The sequence below is a fragment of the Symphalangus syndactylus genome, chromosome 16 (genome assembly GCF_028878055.3).
Source record: "Symphalangus syndactylus isolate Jambi chromosome 16, NHGRI_mSymSyn1-v2.1_pri, whole genome shotgun sequence".
NCBI lineage: Eukaryota > Metazoa > Chordata > Mammalia > Primates > Hylobatidae > Symphalangus > Symphalangus syndactylus.
In genome coordinates, this window is record NC_072438.2 from 10066182 (window position 1) to 10079306 (window position 13125).

General features: G+C 53.3%; 1 protein-coding gene across 1 annotated transcript in view; it reads left to right on the forward strand.

Annotated features, from left to right (window-relative positions):
• Positions 1–13125, forward strand: part of PCGF3 (polycomb group ring finger 3) — a 61255-nt gene that overhangs the window by 41946 nt on the left and 6184 nt on the right. The window contains 1 exon segment of the mRNA XM_055245980.2: positions 10473–10610. Coding sequence (XP_055101955.1) covers positions 10473–10610 — 138 coding nt within the window.

A 13125-nucleotide genomic window follows, 5' to 3' on the forward strand; every position in this document is an offset into this window, starting at 1 on the left:
TTTTATATGCTTTTATTTTTCCGTGATTACAAACACAACTGAATATCAAATGCACAAAGTAAGAATTATACGGGGAAAAAAAATCAGATACGTTCATATATATATCACCTTTTCAAGGCTATTTCCATCCAGAATAACCTTGGTTTGCCAGGGCCAATAGAAGGAAGTTACAAAATCGCCTTTAGTCAAATTTGTGTTTGCTTTCTTCTATAATTCCAATACCTCCACCATCAACAACTTGAGATAGCTGCCAAGGTGTTATATAATCAGTGTCAGTATCTTCATTCATTCTACAATGAAGGCTGTCACTTCACACTTGGAAGGTTGCACAGTGGCCAGGCAGAGGCGCTCCTCATTTCCCAGACGGGGCGGCCTGGCAGAGATGCTCCTCACTTCCCAGACGGGGTGGCCAGGCAGAGGCACTCCTCACTTCCCAGATGGGGTGGCCGGGCAGAGGCACTCCTCACTTCCCAGACGGGGCAGCTGGGCAGAGGCGCTCCTCACATCCCATACCATGGGCGGCTGGGCAGAGGCTGTAATCTTAGCACTTTGGGAGGCCAAGGCAGGCGGCTGGGAGGTGGAGGTGGTAGCGAGCCGAGATCACGCCACTGTATTCCAGCCTGGGCAACATTGAGCATTGAGTGAGCGAGACTCCGTCTGTAATCCCAGCACTTCGGGAGGCCGAGGTGGGCAGATCACTCGAGGTCAGGAGTTGGAGACCAGCCTGGCCAACACGGCGAAACCCCGTCTCCACCAAAAATACAAAAAGCAGCCAGGTGTGGTGGTGTGCGCCTGCAATCCCAGGTATTCGGCAGGCGGAGGCAGGTGAATCACGGGAGCCCGAGGCAGGGAGGTTGCAGTGAGCCGAGATCATGCCGCTGCACTCCAGCCTGGGCAACAGAGGGAGACCATCTCAAAGAAAGAGAAAGAGAGAGAGAGAGAGAAAGGAAGGAAGCAGGTGATGGTTCTTACGTAGTTTTGATGACTTGCACTGTGGATTCTTTTTTTTTTCTTTTTTCCTGTTCAGTGTGTTTTCGCCGTAACCCCCGATTCTCTTGTACTAACATCACTACTGCTGCTGTTGGTCTCTGCTTCCACCCTCCCTGTCATTTGTTTCAGCTGTGTTACGGAGGCCTTTGCTTTGCTTTTTACACCCATCTCAGGTTCCGTTTGATGGGAGAGTTTAACCCATTGCCTTTGTTATGAGAAAACATTTTCTTCCCCTTTCCCCATGAGGGCTTGGATCCGGTTTTGGTGTCTATATTCTCTGCTCTAATGATTTGGAAATTTTGCATTCTTTTTCTGTTCTTCTTGTGGCTGCTCTTAAACTTGGATTCCGTGTCCGTTTGTGGGATTATCTGCGTCTATAACTTTGTAATGAGTTCCTGATCTCCATCTTCCGAAACTTGGGAAGTCATCCGAGGGTTTGTTCCAGATTGTTTTGGGTAATTTTAAAATTTTATTTCACACTTATTTTATTCTAGGAATCACTTCTTCTGAAGCTTTGATGTGACGTTATAGTTATTTAGGCTTAACAGGAGGTTGCATGGGTTTTGTGGGCATTTCTGGTGTCTTCCTGGCGTGTGTTTGGATTTGTGCTTCGCCATGTCCGCACGTCACTTCCAAGCCCAGCACGGTGGCCCCTAAGCTCCTGCTGGTCACGGGCTCTGTGTCGTCCCCTTTACACCAGAGACAGTCATTTCTTCTCTTAACTCTTAAACCCTCCTCAGTCACTCGGATGAACTGATTAAATTATGTACTTTTAATACTAAGCATTAAAAAAAAAAAAAAACAGATGAGGGAAGCACCTGCCACCCGGGCCCATGTCTCTGCTCTCAGCCTTGTGCCCTCCCCTGGTGGCCCCTCCGAAGGGCATGAAGGTGTGGATGCTTTGCCTGTGCCTGGAGGCTCTGGCCCCTCTGACCCCTGGCTGGGCTCCAGCTGTCGGTTTGTTCACAGCCAACTCAGAGCAGCCGAGGCTCAGGGTGGCATCAGGCGGCCGTGCTGGCTTCACGGCCGACCTCTTCTCCATCATCTGACGGGCGCAGGCCCCCTCGCTCCCACCCACCACGTGGGCTCTCAGCCTCAAGGCACAGGCCTCCTGGGACTGGTGGCTCCTCCAGATCTTCCCGAGAGAGGCAAGTGTAGTCATCGCTGAGCAAAAGCGTGTCTGGTTTATTTACTCGCACGATGTCTTCTAAACCAAAAACACTTGACGAGGCCTTTCTTTCTGTTTTCTGAGGGAGGGGATGGGGATCCTCCTGGAAGACGGCGCCCCCTGCACAGGTGAATGGCGTTTCCCACACTTGACCTTGGGAGTTTGGAAATTGGCGGAAGCCGCCTCTTCCGCTGCCCTTGCTGTTCCCTCCTGAGGTCCCTGGTCTTTCTCCTCTCAGTTCTGCCTCCTGCAGTCCCTGCATCTGCCACCCTCTCTGTGTGGCCCCATTCCTTTCGCAGCCGGAAGCCTCTTGGTTAGCCTCAGGTGACTCATTTGCTTTACAGCTGTTTTTCGCTCCCATCTTTTTTTAAGTATAAGCCATCGGTCTGTTTAATTCCAGAACTCTCCTTTCTGGAGCCCGACTTCTTTGGGAGCAGCTGGCGGGTTTCATGAATGCGCGGCCACAGCTGTTCCGCTCTTTTCCCCCAGCTGCCGCTTCCAGAGCTTCGCGTGGGCGTCCTGAGGCCTCAGGACTGGGCGGGCAAGGGTGGGGTTTGTGGATAAGGAGTGAGGTGGGGGGCGGGCCTGCTGCCCTGAGCTGGGGTCCTGAGTGTCTGCCAGGACTTGGGGGTGGGGTGTGATGCAGTCTTGGGGGTACAGGGGCTCTACATGGACTTTGACCCGTGTGTGCAGCCTCCTCCTCCGGTTCCAGGCCCCCAAGGGTCTTTCCATCAGACTGCAGCTGGGCAGACAGGAGAGGCCTGCACGTGGCCGTGACCCCGCCAGGGCAACCCCAGAGATTCCCACCCCATTCAGGCCTCTGTCAGATCCACACGCCCGGCCTCCGCCCATCTTCATTTTCAGAACCTCGGGATTGCCAGTCCCCTCCTGGTGCCCGTCTGTCCAGGGCTCTTCTGCACACCGTCCCTGATGAAGCTCTTCTCACTTCAGTAGGTTTTGTCCTCTGTTGAACCACGAAGGTTTGTGTTTGAGATTAGCCCAGTTACCCGGATAGTGGGAGACAGATCAGCCCTCACTGGAGGCCCCTCTGGGCCCTGATGGCTCACGCACCCGAGCTGCCAGGTGAGGGCATGGGCAGCTTCTCTCCCAGAGCTGACAAGCCCCGGAGAAAATGGCAAGGAAATTAGAACACAACTTTAAAAGTTTTTTTATTTTTCTGAGACAGGATCTCACTTTCTTGCCTAGGCTGGAGTATAGTGGTGCAGTCTCAGCTACCTGCAGCCTCGACCTCCTGGGCTAAAGTGATTCTCCCACCTCAGCCTCCCGAGTAGGGACCACAGGTGTGAGCCACTGTACCTGGCCTAGAACTTGTCTTTTTTTTTTTTTTTTTTTTTTTTCCGTTTTCTTTTTCTGGAGAACGGAGTCTCGCTATATTATATTGCCCAAGCTAGTGTCCAACTCCTGGGCTCAAGCTATCCTCCCGCCTCTTGCCTCCCTGAGAGCTGGGATTACAGGCGTGAGCCACCGCGCCCAGCCTAGAACTTAATGTTTAAGAAGACTCTTGGCCGGGCACGGTGGCTCATGTCTGTAATCCCAGCACATTGGGAGGCCGAGGTGGGCGGATCACGAGGTCAGGAGATCAAGACCATCCTGGCTAGCACAGTGAAACCCCATCTCTACTAAAAATACAAAAAAATAGCCGGGCGTGGTGGCGGGCACCTGTACTCGGAGGCCAAGGCAGGAGAATGGCGTAAACCTGGGAGGCAGAGTTTGCAGTGAGCCAAGATCACGCCACTGCACTCCAGCCTGGGCAACAGAGCGGGAGTCCGGTCTCAAAAAAAAAAAAAAAAGAAGACTCTGGGCCAGGCACAGTGGCTCACGCATGTAATCCCAGTACTTTGGGAGGCCGAGGCGGGCAGATTGCCCCAGCTCAGGAGTTCGAGACCAGCCTGGGCAACAAGGTGAAACCTTTTCTCTACTAAAATACAAAAAATTAGCTGGGCATGGTGGTGGGCGCCTGTAATCCCGGCTACTCGGGAGGCTGAGGCAGGAGAATCGCTTGAACTTGGGAGGCAGAGTTTGCAGTTAGCTGAGATCGAGGCACTGCACTCCAGCCTGGGTGACAAGAGCGAGACTCTGACCTCCTACAAACCCTACATTCAGCTTCCCTTGGAACGAGCAGCTGCCCAGTGGACTTCAGGGGCGTTCTGGGTCCTGGGAGGAGTCGCCTCCGTCTTTGGTGGTCCTGGCACCCACAGACCCAGTGGGGCTGCAGGGTTGGTGTGGTCTCTGCTTGTCTTCGCTCGTGCGGAGTTAGGAAACCCTTACCGGGCCTGTGACTTGGTGGGTGTGGTGTCCCAGCACCAGAAACACAGGAAATGGCTCCTTTACCCTGAGCAGGCCGGGGGCCTGGTGTGGGGTCCCTCCCGCCCCCCAGAGGCTCCAGTGGCTCCTGTGTGTGGAGCTGGAAATGTGGTTTGTTTTCACTCCTCCGAATTCTGCCTCCCTGGCCCGCCAGCTCCCGTCCGCACCCTCGGGTGTGCGCTGTGCTCCTGGGACTTCACACCCGAGAGCCGGACACCTGCTCCTGCTGCACGCCTGCTGGAAGTGGGCTCTGCCTATAAGGACCTTGCAGCTGGCGTGGTGAGGGTTGGCTGGTGGGGAGCAGAGAGCCCACCCATCCAGGCCAGACTCCCTGGAGGTGGAAGGGGCAGAGGGTGGAAAGAGCCTCTCCTGGACTGCAGAGGTGAGGCAGGGGGTAGTGAGCTGGGACCTGGTGCCAGGCTGCCCCACGTATCATGGGTGGTGAGTCCGGGGCAGAGTGAATGGGTAAGGCTGGAGGTGAGGCTGGGGACCTTGGGGGCCCATGGTGAGAACTTGCTGTCACTCAGAGGAGGGAGATGAGGCAGATGGGATGTGAGGTCAGGGTGTGCTGTGGGATGCAGCCTGGAGTGGCTTTATCCCCAGAGGGTTGCCGCTTAGCGCAGCTACTGTGCAGTGAGCGGCCTGCGCGGCCAGGGTGGCCATGCGGAGACCAGGCAGGCGCGGTGCGGGTGCAGCGCTGGGTTTGGGGCATATTTAAAAGGGAGGGAGCCTGCAGGGCTCGCTGGTGACCCAGATGCAGATGCCAGATCTTGGGCTCTTTTTCACTTCCAGGTGGACAAGGAGCTCAGTGTCCCAGGCAGGCCGATGTGTAGTCATAGAAAGCGACAGGTCTTTCTGCAGTGCCCTCTTTACAATCAAAGTTGCATTTCGAGGTGTGTAACGTAACCGCTTGATGGTGACTGCCGTGTGCACACGGGCGTGGTGTCGCAGAGCGTGTGGCATTATGTGCACGGTGTGTGTGTGGCGCATGTTGTTACGCTGTGACTTTTTTACACTTAATTTCCCATCTGTTCTAATATTGGAGACTTTTAGGTGGTGACCAGCCCATCACTCTTCTAAAACATTGCACTTGTCCCCCTGGGGCAGGTATGTTCCACGGTATCTGTGTTGTTTCTGATTCCAGTCTCCTGTGTGTGGGGTGTCCAGCGGCTCATCACACGTCTCTGGGCTCCTCTGCGTGTGAGTTGCTTACTTGTTCTTTGCCCGTCTCTGTCCTGAGCAGCCTGACTTTTCCTTACGTGAGCTGGAGGGCTGCCTCCTCCCTCGCCGCCCCGCACTCACACCAGGGATTGTCTTTCCTTCTGCGGCTGTCGGCTTTCTTCGACCTATCATCATCCACAGTTTTAAAATTTGACATAATTAAAAGTGTCGGTATTTTCTTCTGTATCTTAAAAATGTTTCCCCATTCTAAGGTCATAAATACATTCTCCTACATTGTCTTGTAAAATATTTTAAGGTTTGCTTTTTCCAGTTGGGTCGTAAGCCCCTGCAGTTGACGATGTGTGTAGAATGGACAAGGTGGAGTTCAGCTTTGCCAAGTTTCCACTCTCAGGTCCCCCCGGCCTCTCTGCTCTGTTCCGCTGGTCTCTTGTCTCCCATTGTGCCAAAACAACAAGGAACTTACCGAATTGCAATGATTTATTTTACCATTAAGTTGTGGTCTTCTGGGAGAGTACGTACCCCTCGTTTTTCTTCTTCAGAATTGTCTTTTTTTTTTTTTTTTTTGGAGATGGAGTTTCACTCTTGTTGCCTAGGCTGCAGTGCAAGGTGCGATCTCGGCTCACCGCAACCTCCACTTCCCGGGTTCAAGCGATTCTACTGTCTCAGCCTTACAGAGTAGCTGGGATTACAGGCATGAGCCACCCCCGCACTCGACCCTTTTTTTTTTTTTTTTTTTTTTGGAGATGAAGTCTTATTCTGTTGCCCAGGCTAGAGTGCAGGGGTGCAATCTCGGCTTACTGCAACCTCTGCCTCCCCGGTTCAAGCGAGTCTCCCACCTCCACCTCCTGAGTAGCTGGGATTACAGGCATGTGCCACCATGCCCGGCTAATTTTATTTTTAGTACAGATGGGGTTTCACTGTGTTGGCCTGGCTGGTCTCGAACTCCTGACCTCAAATGATCCACCTACCTCAGCCTCCCAAAATGCTGGGATTAGAGGTGTGAGCCACTGCATCCGGCTCTTTCCTAAACTCTAGAGTTGAACATACCTTTAGTTTCCAGCTTCATAATGTGGTTATTAAAATAATTTTTAAAATTTCACGTTTTTTAAACCAGCTTTCTAAATTGTGTTAAATGCATATAAAATATGCCATTTTAACCATTTTCAGGTGTGTGGTTCAGTGGCCTTGGGTACAGACCCAGTGTCGTACCATCATCTCCAGAGCCTTTTTATCTTCCCAAACTGAAGCTCTGCCCCCATTGAACACTCACTCCCCACCCCGCTCCCCCAGCAGGGTCAGATCGCAGAGGGGCCTGCTGGGGGTTCTGAGGTGATGGAAACCATCCGAGACTGCCATGGCAATCATCGAGAAAGTCTGTGAATTTACAGAAAGTTATTGCATTATGTACATAAAAGAGGTGTGTGTAAACTGTGCCATAATGAAGCCTAAAAATTAGAAGGGAGCTTGTAACTTAGTGCGTTTGAATAGGTAATACATTCGTTTAGTCCTAAGATTAATATTATAGAAAAGGTTTAATTTTGTTCTCATCTCTTGTCACTGTCTGTAGTGACCTGTAGAGAACCACTGTGAGTACCTCCTGTATGTATGCAAATCTGAGCAAACGTAAACATATTTTCTTCTTGTTTTCCTTCCACAATCCCCCCCGCCCCCGCCCGTGTGTGTCTGCGTTTTCCCGCAGGTGCATGCAGGCCCGCGTTCATCTGTGCAGCCCCTTCCTGCTGCCCTGCGGGCCCCATACACTGCAGACCCCGCTGCCTCAGACCTGTGCATGCGTGGCTGGCACGCCTGTTCCCTGAGCCTAAGACGGCGGCTGCCTGTTGAGGGCAGGGCGCGTCCGCTGCTTATAGAGACGTGAAGCCCACCATGGCCATTCTGTTGGCGTGTGTTTGTCACCAGCTGTGTTCCCGTATAGAAATGTTTCTCGTCTTTAGGGGGCTTCTTCCTCAGTAAGCTCTATTTCTTAAGTCTCGTGACTAATACGAATCCAGCTATGCCAGCTTTCTGTTGGTTAATGCTTGTGTGATACTTCTGTTCTTAAAATGTCTTAAATGTGACACTGTTTACAACATAGAGCTAGGTTTTTTAAAAAAATTAGAAACTTTTTTAGCTGGCACATTACCTTACACATTCCACAATTTTCCATGGAGGATCTGAGTTGGTTCCTGCTTTATTTTTTTTATTTTGCTCTTTTTGTCAGTTTTTTCCTATGCTTCCTCCCTCCCTGTTGTCGAGTGAATTACTTTCTTTAATCTCTTTCTTTCTTCCCCTGGTTTGCAAGGTATAAGCTCTACTTCTCTTATACTAGTGGTTACAAAATGTATAAACTATTTACATTTTTAAAAATCCAAAGTTGGCCCGGCGCGGTGGCTCACGCCTATAATCCTAGCACTTTGGGAAGCCGAGGCGGGCAGATCACGAGGTCAGGAGATCAAGACCATTCTGGCCAACATGGTGAAACCCCGTCTCTACTAAAATACAAAAAAAATAACCGGGCATGGTGGTGCGCGCCTGTAGTCCCAGCTACTCGGGAGGCTGAGGGAGGGGAATCGCTTAAATGCAGGAGGCGGAGGTTGCAGTGAGCCGAGATCGTGCCACTGCATCCAGCCTGGCTACAGAGGGAGACTGTCTCAAAAAAAAAAAGTCCAAAGTTACTGTAAATCTGTGCCCCTCCCCGCACAAGCACCCCCACCGCGGCTCTCACCGGGCACCCCCTTTCTCCCTGCTTCTCACTTCCGCCAAACTCCAGGTCTTTCTCCCTGCGCGGCCCCGCTCCCGAGTTCTTCTGTCTCCGGACTCCGGGTCTTTCTCCCCGCACGGCCCCGCTCCCGAGTTCTCCCTCCAGACTCCAGGTCTTCCTCCCCGCACGGCCCCGCTCCCGAGTTCTTCTCCTTCCGGACTCCGGGTCTTCCTCCCCGCACGGCCCCGCTCCCGAGTTCTTCTCCTTCCGGACTCCGGGTCTTTCTCCCCGCGCGGCCCCGCTCCCGAGTTCTTCTCCTTCCGGACTCCGGGTCTTTCTCCCCGCGCGGCCCCGCTCCCGAGTTCTTCTCCTTCCGGACTCCGGGTCTTTCTCCCTGCGCGGCCCCGCTCCCGAGTTCTTCTCCTTCCGGACTCCGGGTCTTTCTCCCCGCGTGGCCCCTCTTCCCCGAGTTCTTCTTTCTCTGGATTCCGGGTCTTTCTCCCCGCGTGGCCCCTCTCCCGAGTTCTCCCCCTGGACTCCGGGTCTTTCTCCGCTGCTGTTCCTCTTCCCGAGTTCTTCTCCTTCCTGACTCGGGGTCTTTCTCCCCGCGCAGCTCCTCTCCCGAGTTCTTCTCTCTCCAGACTCCCGGGTCTTCCCCGCCCGCCCCCCGCACTGTCCCTCTCCCGTGATGCTTGCAGGCGGCCTCGCTCCATCCCACCCCGGAGCAAGGATCTCTCTTGCTCTTTGCACGGAATCCACTTATCTCCTCAGTGGCTCTTGCGGGGCCTGTAATGGGCTGTGCTCAGTCACCGCACCCTGTCGGAGTGTGTATTTCTTTTATTTTGGATTCTTTTCCTTCCTGAATCTGAGGATCTGCCCTTCACTGTTGTGGGAGATCCTTAGTCACTGTTCCTTAACACTTCCTTTCCTTTCTGTTCTTCCCTCTGGGGTTCCCCGTCTTCTCCCCTTTTTTTTTTCTTTTTTTTCTTTTTTTTTTTAGTAGAGACGGGGTTTCACCGTGTTAGCCAGGATGGTCTCGATCTCGTGACCTCGTGATCCGCCCGTCTCGGCCTCCCAAAGTGCTGGGGTTACAGGCGTGAGCCACCGCGCCCGGCCGTCTCCCCTTTCTCTTAGCCTTCCTTTTATTGTTTTAATTGGTGTGTTTGTCTCTACTTCTTATGGGTAACTTCCTCAAGTGAATTTTTTTTTTTTAGAACATTAATCTGTCCTCGGCTGAGATGAATCTGTGGTTCAGCCATCCACTGAGATGTTAGTTTCCATCAGTGTTTTTATTTTTAGAAATTGTATCTGATTACCTTCAATACCTGCCCATCTGTACCCCTGGTGTCCTCCCTTTTGTATCTTTTGTGATTTTAGACATACATATTTCAGTTAATCCCGTCCATCCTTCCACTGCATTGTTAGGGCCTCACTGTGCCGTTTGTTGCGGCTCCACCTGTAGAAGCGTTTGCTGTGAGCGTCGCCCTTCCTTGTCAGGCACATCCCGGGGGCCAAGCCGGCCGGGCCCTCGGGTGAAGCCTGGTCCTGGGCAGATTCCTTTTCGCACCGGCTGGGAGCCCGTGGCTGCTGGGACTCCACAGTCCCCTTCAGTCACTTTTTATCCTGCGGGTCCCCCGCCAAACTGCTGGTCACCTGGAAGGCAGCTGTGACCTTCCGCCTGTGGCTCTGCTCAAGGCTTCTCCCTGCTGTCTTCCTGCAGTCGCTGCTGTCTCCCCGAGTGCATTCGCAGACACAGGGCCTCCTCTTTCGCTTATTTTGTCCGGACAGGCTTAGCTGGAGACCAAGAACTCAGTGCCTGCGATGGATAAATAACTCTGGGATTAATTCTCAAATATTATGTTAATAACACCCAGAACTAACAGGGTGAGGTTATAGTTCACAAAATGGCAAGCAGACGATAAACAGGTTTTCAGATAAGGTATGTACAATTCTTTTTCTGCAGTGTTGAAGTCAAAGCAGATGTCTGATCTCAAAAAGGTCAGCAGTCCTAGATTGAGGAATTAGTGAAATATGTCTAAGGAAACCTCCAGAACCGTGCGGGGAGCCCTCCTCCTCCTGCTGCGCTCTCACCAGTGTCCTTTCCTGCAGGTGAGCATCTGCCTGGAGTGTAACAGCAGCAAACTGCGGGGGCTGAAGCGGAAGTGGATCCGCTGCTCAGCCCAGGCCACCGTCTTGCATCTAAAGAAGTTCATCGCCAAAAAGCTCAACCTTTCGTCCTTTAACGAGGTAACAGTTGATCCCTAAGTAGAAGCCATAACAAGTCCTCTCTCATTTGTAAAAGCGACACTTCTAAGATTCTTTGCTTAGTTTTGTTTTTAACAACTTTGGAGATTTTAACCAGAAAAAAATCCATTTTGCCTGCTCCACCAGGGAGCGGGATAGGAGACAGCCCTAAGGGTTGTAGGATGCCCAGAGACAGGGAACGTGGAACGCCACTGTGAGTGGAAGAGAGAACTAGGGCGAGGGTGATGAGATTGTTTTAAAATAGGTTTTCCTCAAAACGAGAAATTCTGTGCTTTAATTTCACAAGGGGAGACATGGGCGGATGCAGAGAGGGAGGACCCTTCCAGGCTGTGGTGTGTAAGGAGACGAAGGAGTGCTGGCATGAGGCGGCCTTGGCAGCGGGCACACCACGAACATGCCAGTGTGGGTCCCTGTGAGCCCCCAAGGCAGTGACACCATGGAGATGCAGGCGCCAGCAGGGTCCAGCTCTGCATGGAGAGAGAAGGCGCTGGCGGCTGTGGGCAGGAGCATGTGGGTCTGAGGTGTTGTTTTTGAAAATCGCTCAGGCTGTGCAGAAACGGACGCAGGAGAGGAGGACTGTGGTACGGGTGGTCAGGGTGGAGGAGTGGACAGACTTGAGATGCCCTTTGGAACAGCAGTGGCTCAGTGGTGGCCCCAGAAGATAAGCCACGTCGTCACCCCCAGAGCCTGCAAATGGGACCTTATTTGGAAAAGGATCTTTGTAGATATAATTAAAGGATTTTGGGATGAAATAATCGTGGAATATCTGGGTGGAGCCTAAATCCCATGACACAAGTGAGGCGGAGGAAGACTCAAGACACGACAGGAGGCCCTGGTGAGGACAGAGCAGAGGACAGACTGGAGGCTGGAGGGAGGCAGCCTCGAGATGAGCCAGGGAGCGCCTGGGCCACCAGCAGCTGGAAGCCAGGGCAGGCTGCCCCGCTGTGGTCCGAAGGCGTCTCCCAGATTCATATGTTGGAAATTCCATCCCCAGCGGGGCAGTGCTGGGCGTTAGGGCCTGGGGGAGGCGCTCAGGCCGAGGGCCCTGCCCCACGCACGGATTGATGCTGCTGTGAAAGGACTGGCCAGCATGGGTTCTCACTTCTGATCTTCCCCAACATGAGGACGCAGCAGAAGGCCTTCACAGGTGGCAACGTGGTGACCTTGAATGCCCCAGCTCCCAGAACTGTGCAGAAATCAATTTGTTCTTCATAAATCACCCAGTGTGTGGCGTTCTGTGGCAGCAGCACGAAATGGACTGTGCTTCTTCCCGGGAGCCTGCAGAGGGAGCGTGGCTCTTATGGACTCTGGAACTGAGTACATTTCTATTGTTTGAAGACACCACCTCGTGATAATTTCCGCGGCAGCCGCAGGAGACTAATTCAGAGAAAGCCACAATAAGTTGCTGATGTATTTGGGTGGTGATGCAGAGAAAAGGAAGGGGTCAGGAATGACTACAGGCCTGGGGCTGCTCGGTTTGGGGTGGGGGGTGGCGTCTCAGGACAGGCTGGCGTAGCTGCTGTGGTGACACAGAGCAGAGGCTGTGTCAGGTCGTGGGGGGCCAATGGCAGCCTTGAGTGTCCCACAGGTTGGCCGGGGATACGGACAGCACACCGGGGTTGGGGAGACTCAGCGAGCACGGGCTGCCTGGAGATCCATCAGGACACGGGGGGAAGGGAGAGGAGGAAATGGGGCAAGGCTTTTTGCTAAGTTTCTATCGTTTTGTTTGCTTTTCTGTGTAGCGAAGCAGAAAAGATGGGTGGTAGCTGGGGACGGAGCAGGCCGAGGAAGTCCTTGGATTTTCATGTGGAGGCGCAGCGGGAAGCTGCGGCGCGGTGGGGTGCAGGGGGCGGGGAAGAGGTTGGCCATTTCCCAGCGCGAGGCCGGTTCCTCCAGGGAAGTGTGAGGTTTTCGCTGTTGCTGCGGTGACCGTGCCTCTCAGAGCCCCCCAACCCCGCCACTCAGGCAGATGGGGCTGCTTCACGTCTTCCCCAGGGAGGAATCTGAAGAACTGTCTACATCATCAGGGAAACGCAAGTAAAACCCGCGTGGCCCCACGCGCACCCCGTAGAAGGGCCATAATCCCAAGCACTGACAACACGTTCGGGAAACGCCGGGAGCGCAGGTGCATTCCTGTGGGAAGCAGAACCGCAGTCCGTGCGGAGAACAGCTTGGCAGCTGCTGACAACACGAAACACACTCTTGGCGAACCACCCAGCAGCCACGCCCCCCAGTCATTTACCCAGAAATCTGCCCACACAAAAACCTGCACCCGGATGGTCGATAGCAGCTTTCTTCATGATTACCACAACCTGGAAGCGACCGAGATGCCCTTCAGTAGATGAGTGGGTAAATAAACTGTGGTGCATCCGTACTGGAATATTACCCAGTACTGAAAAGAAATGAGCAGTCGGGCCAGGAGCAGGCACGGGGGAGAAAAATCAAGTCCCTGTTACTAAGTAGAGAAGCCCCTCTGGAAAGGCTGCAGGCCGTGCGA